Source organism: Ptiloglossa arizonensis, chromosome 7 (assembly GCF_051014685.1).
Source record: "Ptiloglossa arizonensis isolate GNS036 chromosome 7, iyPtiAriz1_principal, whole genome shotgun sequence".
Classification (NCBI taxonomy): Eukaryota; Metazoa; Arthropoda; class Insecta; order Hymenoptera; family Colletidae; genus Ptiloglossa; species Ptiloglossa arizonensis.
Window position 1 is genome coordinate 17,696,545 of NC_135054.1, and position 16,670 is coordinate 17,713,214.

Consider the following 16,670-nt stretch of genomic DNA (forward strand, 5'->3'; position numbering starts at 1 on the left):
CACCCGAACATCACACACATTACAGTGATACAAACAAAAAAACAAAACGTTAGAAAAGAGTTGAGGATAATAAAATTACTCAAAGGGTTACTCGCTACTGTTCCTATGGCCTACCAAAAGTTTGCTTAAAACTGCGTGTATCGTAAGATAGCTATTACTGCATGCACGATGTAATAATATTTAATTGTCACGGTATCACGGGAATCAACGTTTCGATTTTTTCTTCCTTTTTATTTTTTTATTTTTTTATATGTTTTTCACCATTCAAGAATTTGTTACTCGAGTCTTCCTGCTGCGTTAATCAACGTGGAACGAGCAGAAGGAAGCTACACGTGCGTGGTTGTTCTCGTGATATCGAGTCGTAATCGAGTACATGTTACGTCGAATAAATACACGTATTGACCATCTATCAACAATTACGTAATATATGTTATATATAGAAGATATATAATATATACAGGACGCGTCAAGCGATCGGGACCGGCTGTACCCCCCGTTACGTTGACGATGGAACAAATATCATCGAGAAAAAAAAGTTCAATGATGTAACAGAGTCTGTCTTCTCATAACTTCACTTTTTCAGAAATTCGACGATGCACGCGAAAAGAAAGATTACGCTTTCTTCTAAAAAATTTAAAACGTGTCCTTCGGTGGAGCATATACCTTGTTAAAAAATTTTTTAAATCTTGCAAAGTATAATATCGTTTCTCAAGTTGTTATATACCTCGAGGACAAATTGTGGCGATCTGGGAGTCAGAAGTGGATGAATTTTAGGAACGAGAGTGAAGTACGGTTAACAATGGTGAGAGGTAATTGTGTGACAACCTAACAGACATGTATTCATTTTTTCGAATCCTTTTTTTTCAGAACAATACATATATGGTTCTTTTAAAAAGGAAAATACAATTCCACTTTGCAGGTGGATTCGTTCCGTTCGCGAGAAAAGTGAGGTTATGCGAAGATAGACTATATTGTATCGTTAAATTTCTTCCTCTGTCGTTCGTGTCCATCTTCGAGGGAACGGACGATACGATTTATCCCGATCGCGCAACGCGCCCTGTACACGTTCTAAACTACAAACAATTAATAAGTGATTCATCGAATCGACTGTATATACTAGACTAATCAACATTACGATGATAATAAAGATACTCTTCGTCTGAGGTTGCTAGACATAATAAGTAATTCTCTATCCCTATCTAGGTGAACTAATTCGTATACCTGTACGTATTCGTGTGACTATACGTGTGTACATGTGATGTTGATGTACGTATATACTGGCAACAGTGTGTAACATGAGAAGAGAGACTGAAGTACGTAATAAACTCGGTGCTACACAAATTTTATAGCGTACTCAAGGTATCTAGCGAGGTCTACTGTCATAACCTGAACATCTAACTTGATACTAATTTAGCGTTCTCGTGGGGGAACGCTTCTCTGCGCCAACTGGTCGTACGGAGGTCGACGTGATCGTTTCAAAATCGGTCCTGTCGACGCGGTTACGGCTAAGATCATCATCGTGATTACGAATCTACCCGTGGCACTAAGGAAACACAGGAAAAAAAGAGCGTCTCTCAGGCTGATCGGATCGAAGCCTGTTGTTCAGATTTACGATTATGTTTGGTCAAAATCACGACGCGACGCGTAAACTCGGCGAGTCTAACGCGCCCGATGGAACATTGCTAAAGTAGGTAGATTCGTTGATGATTCTCCAGAGAAAAGCGTGAATTACCACTCGTTCAAAGACAGTCCATTCTTTTATTTTTTTTTTCTCTCCGGTGGTTCAATTTCGTGCCAAGTTATCCGATACGAATTTCCATCGAACGCGAAACGTTGCGTTCGGTACGAATTTTGTGAAACTCGAGGCGAAAGATTTGGAGGTTAGAACTCACGCTTTCACGAGACCCACCAGATCTTACCACCGCACGACACGTCGATTTAAATGATTTTCTTCTTGAATCAACTATGCGAGCAACACGAGTCAATTATTACCGAGACAATAATCTATGTATATATCTCAATCGTGTTTCCATATTACGTGAAATTATGGACTTAATAACCTAAGGAGGGTTATCCTATGTTGATATACCTTCGATCGAACATTGTTAGCTGTATTTAATTAAAGACTACAACTTTGCAAACTATGTAGGGGGGTGTTCAAAAATTTTCTGTCGAGTTTAGTCGATTTTCGATACCGTCGGCTATTTTCAACGCTTCCGTGCGTCGTCGACATTGCAATATAAGAAACTAACGTGATAGAGCTATTTTATGCACCTTCTCGATTTATTCTCTTTCGTCACACGCTGTACTCTACCGTAATGGTCGTTTGTCATTTCTGTACCGTTCGGTTTTTTCTTTCTTTATTAAAGAATAAGTTTTTAACTACTCACGCTAAAGCTATAACTACGAAGTCGAGCCAATTCCATGCATCTCTAAGATAGGTAAAAGGCTGCAGAATGAAACCCCTCGCCATCACCTTAACGGCGGACTCAAATGTGTAGATGCCCGTAAATATCACTCTGAAAACAACAAACACACCACTCAGCTTTAAATGCGATTTTTTTTTTTTTACGCGTGTGTACGAATTCTCTACTGCCTATCTCACGTTTCGTCACACTGCACTGATGTCGCATCAGCGACACACCCACGTCACGTTAAGGACACGCCATCTTACACCAGCTCATTGGAAACAGTCTTTCTCGAAAATGACGACTCTTGGCTATTTTATCGAACAATTGTCCTCGGTTACCTTTTTTCTCGCGAACAGCGATGAGATCAAACGTAATATATATCGCGATCAATGTCGATCAGTTTAAAGTTAATTGGTCTCTATCGTGTGTAACAATGTTTGATCCTCCTCCAGTCTTGGGTCCAGTAAGTTTGAACGAGAACAATCGACCGCTCAAGGCCACTGTAGAAGCTATCCCCACCGTTTCGTTCGATCACCGATACGACGTGAAAGTAGGGGCGTGGTTAACGCGATTCAAGGTGGGGGAAGTGGCCTTGAGCGGCCAACTGATTTTGCCACGACTTCCACTACGTGAGAATATGGTAAATTACATTTACAAACGTGATGCGATTCATCTTTGTTCCGTTTGAATATAATGTAAATATGTATCGCGAACATTTGAAATGACACAGAAGATATTGAATGAAATGTATGTCGAAAAGGGTTCTGATAACAGTGTGTAATAATTCAACGAACCAAAGAATGAACGAGTTTGTTAGAAACAACGAGAGAGTCGCAATGCGATGACAAACAAAACAAACGGTGAAAGAGTTTAATTAATATTTAAAGTTAGTACGACGCGAGTTAGTGTCACGCTTATTATACTATAAACGACACCTTGTATGTAACCTTTCCTCGTATCTACAATAGTCATAGTTACTCCGTTTCCTCGATGAACTTTCCAAAAAAGGAAGACAATCTAATCATTGTTTTCTCGAAATATTTCCACCGAGTTTGAACACGTTTGACCAAGTTTGAATAATTCTTAGAAATAATATCGTTATCTTCGCTAGTATGCAAGTCGAACAGCTACTCGCGAGATACTCGATCCCATCGCTACTCATCTGTACGGTAACCTTGCTCCAATTGAACGTGGCTGGATTTTCTGTACGAATTTTCGCGACAATGAAAAAAATTTCTCGACTCTCGTCCTTTCCAGTGAGTAGTGTCGCTTCTGCTAAACTAGGCGATAGTGTCCGATCGCTATCGGTGTCTAAATTATTACAGATCGCCGTAGACAAGTCAGCTACGTCGAGCACGACCCGAGCGAACAATCGTTTCGTTGGCAAACATACGAAACAGATGTTTCATTCGAACGATTCTCTATATTATTACGGAAGCCTCTTTACGTTGTATTGTTATTATTATTATTCGCACAGATCGCTCATGGCTACGCTACCTCTAGAGAGACTAGGACAAAACTTACCAACGGAATACAATTTATCACAGTCTCTACTCATATATTAGAGCTATAACACGTAGAACATTGCTTGAAATATCTATTCTTTACAACGTGTACTCGCCGTAAGCTTTCGATGGCTTTCCTATCTAATGTGATCAACGTCAATTGAAAACACCGAATATCGTAAAACGGAACTATCAACGTTAGTATGTATCCTCGCAACTCATCTCCGGCTTAGGCTCGTAAGCACGCTAAGCTACGTTGATTCACAGTCACTGCAGAGCAAGCGAAAATATATATTTATATATATTTATATATATATATATATATTGTCTGAGATAATAAAAAAAATTTGTTCGGCAAAGTATATTCCATATAGTTTTTTTTTCTGGTTGACTCAACTTGTTTCAAAGGCGTAGTATGCAAAAGTTCGGTTTTCAGTGATATATTGAACGCATCTTTTCGTCTCGTCTGCAAACGGTAATAGGAAACTTTCGAGCCATTTTAATTCGCTACTCTCGTTGTTATCGATATATCTACAATAGTTCGTCGATGCAAATATCATTTTCTCGAAGCACAAAACACCTGTTCGTATACTTTTTTTTTTTTTGCTTATTCGCTTCCATCCATCCAAGAATCATATACAAGTTGTCGTTTTATTCGGAATCTTTTTTTTCGTTTTTTTCTTTTTTTTTTTTTTTTGTTTTTCTTATCATCGTACGAGTATCGGTCTTTTGTCCCAGATTAATCGGTTCGTGGTAAATATACAGAGAGAATTGGAAATAAAAGAGGTACGGACACCTGTAACAAGCAGCGCGGCAAACGTTAGTTCTGGTCCAGCTTTTCATTCGCGGAGAACGATGCTCGCACACGTTGCGTGTGTGTAAGTAGAATTGAGCGATATAAAAGAAAAAAGAAAGAAGAGAAAAAAAAAAGAGAAAAAAAAAGAGAAAAGAAAAAAGAAAGACGAAAGAAACGGATAGAACGGTGAACGTAGACAAAGAGTTAACCGAGTTCTCGCCATCGTTTCGCTAATTATCGGAACGTACGAGGCGAGGAAGACGAACGATACTCACTCCGTAGACTCGATGGTGGGCGTAGTGGGCATGATCATGAGTATGCAGTTAACCAATATTGTAGTGATAATGAAGAGGGAGAACAGTGGGTGAACCAATATGTAAATGGCCACGCGTCGTATCGGGTTGAACGGGTCGAGGATCCACATCGCATCTGTCGCTGAGAACCTGAATATGTCCTTTCCCTTGCTGATGACGACGAAGGTCTAAAACAAACGATAACGTTGAAGAAGAAATGGAGAAACGAAGCGTGCGGCTACATCTGGAGTCCTACTTAACGTAACCACACCCCGAATCGATGTGTAACCCCTTTTCGTTTCATTCTTCGATCTTTACCGCGCGGAGAACATTTTTTTTTTTTTTTTTTGCGAAAATGGAGAAACATCGCTAACGAAATTTCATCGATTCGAGACGATCGACGAATCGAAACGAGCAAAAATTTTGTAACCACGTTTCCTTTGAAAACCACGATCACCTTGAGCCGTTAAATATAACCGTGTGACCTTCTTTTCACGATACATTGAATATTGTATTTTATAATCATTTGCGTTTAAAAAAATAATTCATACAGAAGAAAGAGGAATTTCTTCGATGTTTCAACGACACACATTTCTCACGAACATCGAAACGGTACCGATATGCGGTTCAGTGCTTCTATTTTATTCGTTGTAATTTCAAATAGAACGAGAACAATGACCCGAAATAGTCGAGGTCATTCAAGGTCATTTTGTCAATCGATATACCCAAAACGTTAAATGGACACACCCTGCGCACGAGGTTATTTATTTCGAGGATATTCCTCGGTTCACCGGACACCTTGTGCATACATTATCAACAACTCCGTGGTCATTTGTGAAAGTTGCACCGAAACTATCGTAAATTACGTTCAAGCTACCCCGTTTTTGTCCTCGTGCAGCCAATGAAATATTAACGATACAATAAAAACTTTGTCCGAAATATTCGAATGTAGGTGTTCCATAAAGTCTGAGCAAATAATTACAAAAACTATTCGAAGTTAGCAAGTCCAAAAAATGAAGGTTTGGCAAGGTAAACAGTGTGCTCTTTCTTTATTACTTTTAACTGTCAAATTCATTCTTGAAATTACCCCGTAAAATTTTCTTTCGTAAAAAAGAGACAAAAGATCATGATAGAAACTATTGTAAATAGCTGTAAGTAACATTGAAGGTTAACAAGTTCAAAAAATGAAGGTTTGGCAAAAGTAAACAGTGTACACCTTCTTTATTACTTTTAACTGTCAAATTCATTCTCGAAATTACCCGTAAAATTTTCTTTCGTAGAAAAGATAAAGAAGATCATGATAGAAACTATTATAAATAGCTGTAAGCAACATTAAAGGTTAACAAGTCCAAAAAACAAAGGTTTGACAAAAGTAATCAGTGTACATCTTCTTTATTACTTTTAACTGTCAAATTCATTCTCGATTTACCCCGTAAAATTGTCTTTCGTAGAAAATAGGAAAAAGATCGGTATACCCTTTGGTTATGATAGAAACTATCGACATCCTCGAGAGGTGTGGAGGCCAACTCGGGTGGAAATTCGTTGTGCAGTCGGGTCGGGACCGTTGCTCCTTGCTCGAACATCGGATCCGGCTGAGGACCCTCGTCCTCGTCCTCGTCGTCATACCGAACCTGCGAACGGAGATACTTCTAAGTTACGCCCTCGATCCATCGTTGAAGAGACAGCGAATAAAAAATCGAGCTCTTTGTACATTTGCATCGAATCCTCGTTACCGTACAGACGTGCTAGACTATTCTGTACGGATAATTCCCGCGCTACGACCCCTCGTTCACGTGCGTCACGTGGCCCCGGTGGCGAAACCAATGATCCATCCCGGAGAGATCAAAGGTGAAACAAATATTTCCAATGTTACGTACATTTCAAGCGTCTTGGTATTCAGAAACGAGATCGTGATTCATAAAATGAAAACAACGACCAATTGTGTAGATATATACAAGGTGTCCTGGTATCGTCGGTACAGCCAAGAAGGTGGTGATTCTTCGTGAAAAAATATACAACGAGGTGTTGTTCGTGGCTTTGTTTTTCGAGAAAATCGACTTTGGATACTCTCCTCGATGATATCGCGAACTTGATCAATATTGTACGTAATTAATATCTTACGTAATAATCTTAATTAATATTGTACGTAATCTCGACGCGATCTTAATTAATATTGTACGTAAGTGCTTAACTGCACGCGTAGCGAGTATTGTGTCCTCGAAAGTCGAGTTTTCTCGAAAAGGAAGCCTCGAGTCGACAAATACAGGGTGGTCGTTGAAAGACTGAAGGGTTTGGAAGGGTCATAATCTTTCTTATTTAGTGATCATTCGAGGGATGTTGCTTGCCCCACATAATACTAAAATTCATGAATTATATTTCCAAAGAAATGTATGAAAAATCCATAAATTACATTTCCAAAGTAATATATGAAAAATCCATGAATTATATTTCCAAAGAAATATGTGAAAAATCCACGAATTACATTTCCAAAGAAATGTATGAAAAATCCACAAATTACATTTCCAAAAAAATATATGAAAAATCCATGTATTACATTTCCAAAGAAATATATGAAAAATCCACAAATTACATTTCCAAAAAGATAAATATATGAAGAATTCATGAATTGTATTTTCAAAAAGATTAATAAAAAATTAAAATCTATGTATCCACGTGAAGTTATTTTCGTTTCGTATCGTTCGGTCTTTCAGCGACCACCCTGTACAATTCCATATTTCCGATTCATTTTTTCGCGTTGAAGCACCCCCAACCAGATCGCATCGTCGATACCGGGGACACCCAGTTTACCCGATAATGTACGGCGCGAGTGACCAACGCTTGGAAATATTCATTTGTATCGTCGTCTATGTGTGCACCGGTTATTCATAACCCGCTTCTAGATGAGCTTCTATGCGTCGTATCGGTTTTAGCCGCGGTATTGTGCATCGCAAGACAACGGTCCCGAGCTTCAAGGCAGGCACCACCTCCTTCGTGTCCCGTGTGAAACGATCAACATGGGGGAACGGGGGATTACCGATTGCATTCTTCCCTCGATGTAGGAGCCGTCACCGTCGTTCGTGAAATTGAAACGCGGTTTGCTAATTTCGTTCGGGATTGTTCCGCGAGTTTGCGAACCGATCCGGTGGCATTGAAACGCTAGCGATAAAAAAAAACGAGAGAGGAGAGAAGAGAACAAAAAAAAAAAAAAATAAAGAAAACAAGAAAAGTATTCCTCCCTCTCGTGACCAACGTTCACAAAGACGACAACGTCTCCGGTTCGAGCGCGTATGTGTACTTTACCCGACAGTACAACGTTGCCCCACATTTTTTCCTCTCCTACTTTGGAAGCATCGGGAACATCTATTTCCGCGTCTAGTCTGAAAAGCAGCTATGGCGGCTAGTCATATAGAAGGCGGTCTATATATATATAGATATGTATATATATATATATATGTGTATGTATATATATGTATATATGTATATATATATATGTATAGATATGTGTATATATATATATTATATATTATATATATAATATATATGTATATATGTACATATATGTGTGTACAGTACGAAATTGGTGCTAAAAGCGGGTCGTGAACATACGAACCTGGTGAAGGTCCACGTGATCTCCTCGTTTCCGCTCCCCTCTCACCGAATTTCTCCCGTGAGTCATTATTAGAAATTCGAAGTATGCCCACCTGCTCTTTTTCTTTTTTTCTTTCTTTCTTTTCTTTTTTTTTTTTTTTTTTTGTTCTTTTTTCTGTTTTTTTCGGTGCTCGTGAGCTACCCTCGGCGCTCGGTAAACGCCCGACCGAGCGTAATATCGCGATAATATACATGTACATCGTTTCGCGAAAGGAAAGAGAGAGAGAGAGAAAAAAAAAAAATAGTTTGCGACGACGAAAAAAAACCCGGTTTTTTTTTGTCCGCCGCGTTCGATGATATAAAGGTAGTTGATGAATCAGTGTTTATGGCTGAATCGTGTCACCCCCCGCGTAATCGATCCCCGCGGATCGGGAACTCCTGACGCGTTGAGCACACCGTAAAAATGTTTATCAACCCGTGTCGATGATCATCGGACGATCTCCTTGCGAGAAATTGCTCCCGTCCAGCGAACAAATCGATTGAGAGAAGCGAGACTCGAAGTAACTTTCGCTGTAATAATGACCTAGGCTACCGAGAACTATCTATAGAAGCGTTTTAAAGGTCTAATGAATACAATCGTCCTCTTAACCAGATGCACATACACGTACCTCCTACTCCTAGTAACGATCTATACTATGGCTCTCGTATACGTAATGTCTACCTAAATCTAATTTACACAAGCGAGAAGTGTCTGTCGATGAATATTCAGGCTGAACTTTGCGGCCAGAGCAAAACACACGGTGCAGCAAGACACGTTCCATCGTCGATCGCCTCGTTTGTTCGTTTGCCCAAGAAGTTGAATGGCGGGTAACCTCAAAGCGACCAGTCCGCGATTGATTCGGGACGAACGCGTCGAAAGTGTGCTCGGTGTTCTATAAACGAGTCCCCGTAGAAAATCGTTCACCGTGCTCTCGCCACCGTTCTATTTTCGTTCGTAAAATATTGTACACGGTGGCCGAGTTATTTTCGAAACGTTGCAAAGACACTGGTCCCAACATCGAGAACAGCCCAAAGGTCAATTTTTCTTTTCAATCGAAACGCCCAATATTTTTTGCGTATAATTTAATTTCGTTTCGAAGACAAAATTATCCAAGTATTTACTACGAACACTGTACGGACGAGAATAACGAATCATCGATGTCGGCTACTGTACATTCCACCCTCTGTCGAATTTTATATAAAAATTCGGGGAGAACGCGCCGTCCAGTCAACTTCTCGTGCAAGTTCACTTATTTCTATTATTTACACTTCTTGTGCAATGTTATACGGTGCGTGTAGATATTATTTACACAGGAATCGTGAATGTTCAAATTTCGGCAAGATCTCGCGTTCAGAGGACAACGACAACCGTTCGTGGCCGGTCGTTCCGTTTCGATTTAGTAAATTCTCGATTCCGATTGGTCGTTTCGACCAATGAACAACATCGGTCGTTTTCGAACGAAATTTTTCACGCGATCGATGTCCTTTGACGCGAGACCTGTCATTTCGTCGAAGACTGTATTGCGACGTGCCGACGATAGATCAATACGATCCCAGGAGAGGCTACGCCACTGCGATCATGTGTAATTCGCGCACCTTGCACGCTTATGCTGCTACCGAGGCGCACAATTAATGAATAGAAGAAAAAAAAAAAAAAAAAAAAGGCATGTATATAGAATTCCAGCTCCAAGCATTGCGGATACGGCATACGATCTATAGAAGCGTTTCCAGGCGGCTGCGAGCTCTACACGAGACGTACAGTACTTGACGAAAAAGAAAACGGACGTACAGTTGTTTTCCACATTTCTCGTATTGTTCCGACCCCGACGATGACTCTGTTTAATTCTGTTCGTTGTTAACGGTACGCTCGAGTCTTTTTGTTGAATATGGAGGTCAAAGATGGATTACCGTGCCCCGGAAAATGAAATTTTATGATTTCACAATTGTTACAAGTATTGAGGTCAAACGTGGATCACCTTGCATCCCGAAATAAGTTTCATGATTTCGCGGCGGGCACACGCAGCGATGGAAACGATCACGATACGTATCGATGATGTTACCGATGCAATTCCGCGTGCATGGGTCCATTATTTTTCTTTTTTCTTTTTTTTTTGGAGGGTTTACTCTTCGATCGATACTCTCTCGACGCGGTGGCGATATGAACGTTTGAAAAAGAGTACAATTTTGTCCTAAATAATGGTTGCTCGCGCCCAAATAATAAATGCGATCAATAATGGAAAATAAATCGAGTTTCACGAAACAATTCCTACCTCAAATATTGGGCTCGTTAAACGATTTTGGAGTATTTTAAAGAAAAGATTAACATCGTTGGTAACCAACCAGGGGTGTTGAAAATGGTCCTTTCGTATCTTGAGATAGATAAAATAATAAGTCCCCGAATGATAAATTTGTTTTCAACCGAGCTGGAAATATAATGTATCAAGACGTCCCGTAAGTTCGTATCGTTTATTTTTCCACTGTCTAAAGTGAGTAGCGTTTTAATCTTACCTACGAAGCTAACGTACGTTCAAACTTTGGCATCGTTCCCATTTCCTTCAAATGTCTATGTGCACATGATTTTACACGTTTAGAATTTGCTAAACGACGTTTCTCGTAGCGGCAAACTCCACGTTCCCAGATTAAAATTTCCCTTCAAGGATCGATCAAACCACTTTCCGCACGAGACGATAAAACACCTTCTCCATAAACGACACAAATGTTACTTGCTGCACTTGTTGCCGTATTCTCTGTCCAGAATTCGTGCAACGCGAGATAACGAGAACGAACACACATTTCGTATATTATTTTGAATATCGAGTACAAAATTCTTGCAATTGACTTTCGAATGCTTCCTACAGACTAAACCGAAGCACAACAATTTCATCAACCGAGTCTTTTCAACTCTGTGAGTTTACGAAACGTATTACAAGAAGTATAAACACACCCTGATACGAACTTATCGAACGACCTTATACACAATCAACTCGGTGATTCTAGAATTCCTCGAACAGATAAAAAAGCAAGTATAAATATTTAAAGCTTCGTACACGATCGAGTCCGAAAAAGAAACCGCTACATTTCTATTCAAAGTTACACGGTGATCGCTCATCGATGGAAAACATTAATTACCCAAATTAATTCCCGCGTTTCAATTACCTAAATGATCGTACAATCCAGCCGAAAATTCCAAACACCGTCGTCATTTTATACCAAACCTATTAAAACGATTCAGAATTTTATTCGAATTGCCCCCCTTCCCAAAAAGGAAAACAATACAACAACAAAATTTCTCACGTCCGTTACACTTTACAATCCCACAAATCGTTTATGAACGCGAGACTCGGTCGCGGCGTTTAATTACGTCCAAGTGTCCATATTTCGGCGGTGTATTTTCGATCAAGGTCGAATTGGTACCCATCCCACGAATTATGCAACAAGAATGCACCGTTTGCACGCCACTTCAATTTGTTCGAATCCTTTGGTCTACACGAAACCCGCTGAATAAAATATCGTATTCGTATACGATATCGGGCACACGGTGATACGTTTCGTTCGCGGTGTGTGCATCCCGGTATCGATCGGGGGAATTTTATAACGTCGCTCGATTAATCGTTCGAGCGGTTACGATACTGTCCGAATTCCCTGGCGTCAAGTGCTGCGCGCGTAGAAGAAGGGCGGCAATCCAGGCGGTAAGCCTATTCGAACACGCGTGTACCATTGCTGTGCCCACGAACGGACGCGAGCGAATCGCAACGATCCGCGAAACGGACCGGTCGACTCGATCACGACCGATCGATCGTTAACGAAATCTCGTCGTGATGGTGATAGTTACCTGACCCAATGCGCGAAAGCGTTTAATCCAAGCGCAACGCGTCGTGTTTTACGAGGTGCGCGTGAATTTCGATAATCGTCGAGGGACGATCGTTTTTTAAGCGAAGCGCGCGCAGGCAGGGCACTCATATCGGATCTTTCTTTCTTTGTTCTTTTTTTTTCTTTCTTTCTTTTTTCTTTTCTTTCATTGTTACCGTAAGACGTCAAGACACTTGCGACAGAGCGTGTACGCGCACAGCCGAGCACAACAAGCGCGCATTAATTGGTTATATATATATATTGGTCATGTATACATATTGGTGAGGTGTGTGTCAGCGTGTGGACCAACTTACGCGTGTGCGAACCACGATGTATCCTCGATAGAAAATCTCTAACGTGACCGATGGAGTTTCGTTACGTAGACGGTGGTGCGCGACTCGATAAGTGTGATCACGTATAACGTGAGGCAAGAGGGAGTTTGACGAAACGCGACCGATATGATTACGGTTACGGTCGAGAGCGTTCAATTCGGTGGTTTTGCGAGCCTTTTGATCGTTTTGAGAAATTTCTGGCTACGCGGAAGGATCAATTGGAAGAATTCACACAGTGCGGAGATTAATTGTCTAATTGACGTGGATTTAACGGAGCACCGAATGCCATGATGGTTACTGGCGCTTGAATTTTATTAAAGATAAATTGTGATACTGGTAAATTTTCAAGTAACGTTACTGTCACTGCCAAGGGTGTAACATAACAAGTACATCGACAAAGTATTGGATGTTCAATTGTATCAATGTGTACGATTGTTCGCGCGAAGAGACAAAGTGGGGGTAAACAAGATGGTGGGGGTATCTCCGTCAGTGACCTTGAGCAGCTAATTAAGTTCGTTCTCACTTAATAGCGTTAAACTCTCTTACGATCTGTAGCTATTTAGTTTTGCAACTATTTTTCTCGTATCATTTTTCAGAATCGTGTAATCACAATTATGAACGAATGGAAAAACTTGATTTGCCAACCAATTTCGACTGAACGTTCTTATCTATTTTTCTGAATACTATCCAATACTCTGCAGAGTACTCCAGTATTATCCACAATGTGACACAATCTAAGTATTATCCACAATCTGATACAATCTGAGTATTATTCACAATCTGAATCCGAATAAAGTAAATCTTGTATTTTTGAAACATTGTCTCGAAATTTCGTCAATGGTTCGTTTGGCCAATTAAACATTACAAACTCTACGTGCAATGTGCTAACGGGGATAACCCCTCGGTGACCTTGAACAGCCAATCGAGTTTTATCCGCCTATAGTTAGGACGCTAAGAGAACAAAAATAAATCTATGTAAGGTTTCAAAGAGCTATAAAGAAGCACCTACTTTGAATAATGTTTCACAAGACACTTTACCTTCGCCGCTAATAATTCGAGATTTTGTAAAATACATTGTCAAAAGTGCTTTCGTCGTTATTAAACTACAATCCGTACCACCGAAAATTCCACAAAAACACCGATTAATCGCTTTCACCGTAACACGATCGTGCGTAAACAAAACGAATGGACAACACACCGGCGTCGAAGTAGAAGAAAAAAAAAAAGAAAAGAAAACATTCAAAGAGGCAAAGTGAAATTGCTACTGGCACGGGATACGAAAGAAGCAAGACATTGGCTGTAGAATTTTCAAACATTGATCGTACCAAAAGAGAGAGAGAAAAAATAAATAAATAAATAAAAATACAATCGTCCATATACAACGATACTCGTTATCAAGCTCGTACGATTAACATCTCGGCATCGAGGTATCGACGTAGAGCGATAGGCATCGATGTACACCGTGGCGCTCGTGAGAATTAGGTGTGTCGTGTAGAAGTATAGTACATGTAACATATCATCGGGCAGCGAGTGACAAGTGTCCGGGTCGACTGGTCGACCGAAATGCAAATCAAAATCGTGGCAGACTCGATCGAGGGTGTTCTATTTGTGTGTATATAAATATATTTATATATATATAGAGAGAGAGAGATGTGTGTGTGTGTGTTGTTATTTTTGAATCGTATGATAAAGGTAGAGAAGTTGGATGATAGAGAGAGAGAGAGTGGTATTACTTAGCGTGACGTAACGTCTTACTTCTTTTTTCTTTTTCTTCCGTCCAAAACCTCCCTGAAATTGGAGAAATGGAGAAACAGTCGTTACACACAGAAACAACACAGAATAGAGGGGGCAAAGGGGGCGTGGGCGGCGAGGGGGTGGGGGGCTGGGGGCTGGGGGATAGAATTAGCGAATGTGTAAGAAACAAGGTTCGCTAATGTGCAGTCACGGAAACAGTAAATAGGTGATGTATGTAATACAGGGGACCGGGATCGATTCGAGTAAAGCTACAGAGATAGACGCTAGAAAAGATAGAGAAACAGGAGGCGTAAGGAGAGACATCATAGTACGGGTACGAAACAGAAATACCTATATATATATACGTTCTATCTATGTATGTATATAACGTTATATATGTTTATATCTGGGTATATACGACACGGAAGATATCGAAGCGAGAGGATTGCTGGATATGGCAAGCTGGGCGAGAAAAGGAGGAATAATATCGAAGCGTATCAATTGATACCATCTCGACTCTCTCTTTCCCTCTCTAATCTAACTCTAGCCGGCTCTGTATTGCGGAGACAGTGAAAAGAGATTCTGTTAGTTAATATCGTGGCAACGGTCGCGTAATACAAGGCCGATTCCTCGTTTGCAAAACGATGAGAAATCATCGACAGTGAACCACGGTCGTGAATCTTCGGTATCGTGGTCGATGATTTTTATGATCGTTAGATACTGGACGAATGTCGGGTCGTGTGGTAAAAATTTCGAAATCGATCACCTTTCGCGGGGAAAATGGAAAAAAAAGCCCTCGTGGAAAGAAGAAATATTCCAGAGTTTCGATTTAATTTGTCGCGACTGTATCTTGTATATTTCATCGAGTAACGTGTTCGATCCAATGTCTCGATTCTTGAAAGTTTCTCCGATTGTGGGTTTTCATCTGGATAGTTTGCGGTTTGTGTAAAGTATGATTTCGTCTCGAGATGTTTCATTACGAATGGTGAATGCAAAACTCGTGAAAAGAGACTGCAGGATTTTCGCGGATTTATAACGATACACAGCCAGATATAATTAAACCCGTACAAAAAGAATACAAGAGACAGATGGAATATAGTAAGAACAGTGCACAAGTGAAACCATACAGTCTATAGCCAGACACGGTTGGAAACCAATATGACTGAAACTATTAAGTTGGTACGGGTGAGATACTGTCCCTTTCAATTCAACTCCGAACCTGTGTAATAGTTTTGGAAAATCGTGTATCGTTGGTCGAAATAAATACTTTGCGCTAAACATATTCTTTCTTTCTTTAAGCATCTCTCGTTTCGTATCTATAATTCAAAAACTGATCATAAATGATCGAATTACCCTGATAATTGAGTAATCGTTCCCACTTGTTAGAATCACCCTGTTCGGTTATCCAGATGAAACACATCGACGAAAAGAGAATCCAAAAATTTCAATTCACATGTCGATATTCTACTGTACCACTACCAGCCATATGGACAACGATAAAGTTCTAATTTCTGACATTGAGTGAATAAAATAGACTCGTTACTGATGGAACAATTATTTCACGAAAAGGCCATGGAACCCAGAAAACATTAATTTCGACGAACGAATCTCAACAATCCCTCGAACAACGATCTCGAACGAAAAAAATTATCCTTCGACCCGTTTGGATCTTGTTTCGAGAATCAAATATCGTGATTTGAATCGAATTTGAATTTATTACGTAAAATCGATCGTTGAAAACGATTCGATTGAATTCGTTAACGACCGTACGAGAGAGATCGATCATCGCGAAAAGAATTTCGTCGCGATTGTACTTCGTTTGTAACTTTCTTTTTTTTTTTTTATAAATCATCAGAAGTACCTAAAAACTCGTGACGATCGCCACGATAAACTACACGATCCTGTATATGGCCGGTAGTGTGTTTTATGTATTTACATGACTACGTACGTGTATAGGGAAGTCAACTATACAGCGAAGAACCTAGAGGGAGAGAGAGAACTACGGACACAGCGATATTTATGTACGTACAGAAACAGGCACAGATAGTGACACTGCAGACATCGAGCTCGTACGCGAACATATCTTTGGTAACACAAAAACAATACATTATTCGACGACAGTC

General features: G+C 40.1%; 1 protein-coding gene across 28 annotated transcripts in view; it reads right to left on the minus strand.

Annotated features, from left to right (window-relative positions):
- Para (sodium voltage-gated channel paralytic) overlaps nt 1-16,670 on the minus strand; it is a 70,804-nt gene that overhangs the window by 36,336 nt on the left and 17,798 nt on the right. For 19 of the 28 annotated variants that reach the window (XM_076317003.1, XM_076317005.1, XM_076317002.1 and 16 more), the window contains exons 5-8: nt 14,569-14,601; nt 6,481-6,636; nt 4,988-5,193; nt 2,391-2,519 (exon numbers count right to left, since the gene is read on the minus strand). In XM_076317003.1, the coding sequence (XP_076173118.1) occupies nt 2,391-2,519; nt 4,988-5,193; nt 6,481-6,636; nt 14,569-14,601 (524 nt within the window). The remainder of the gene's footprint in view (nt 1-2,390; nt 2,520-4,987; nt 5,194-6,480; nt 6,637-14,568; nt 14,602-16,670) is intronic. The other 9 variants (XM_076317021.1, XM_076317026.1, XM_076317014.1 and 6 more) reach the window with 1 other exon arrangement.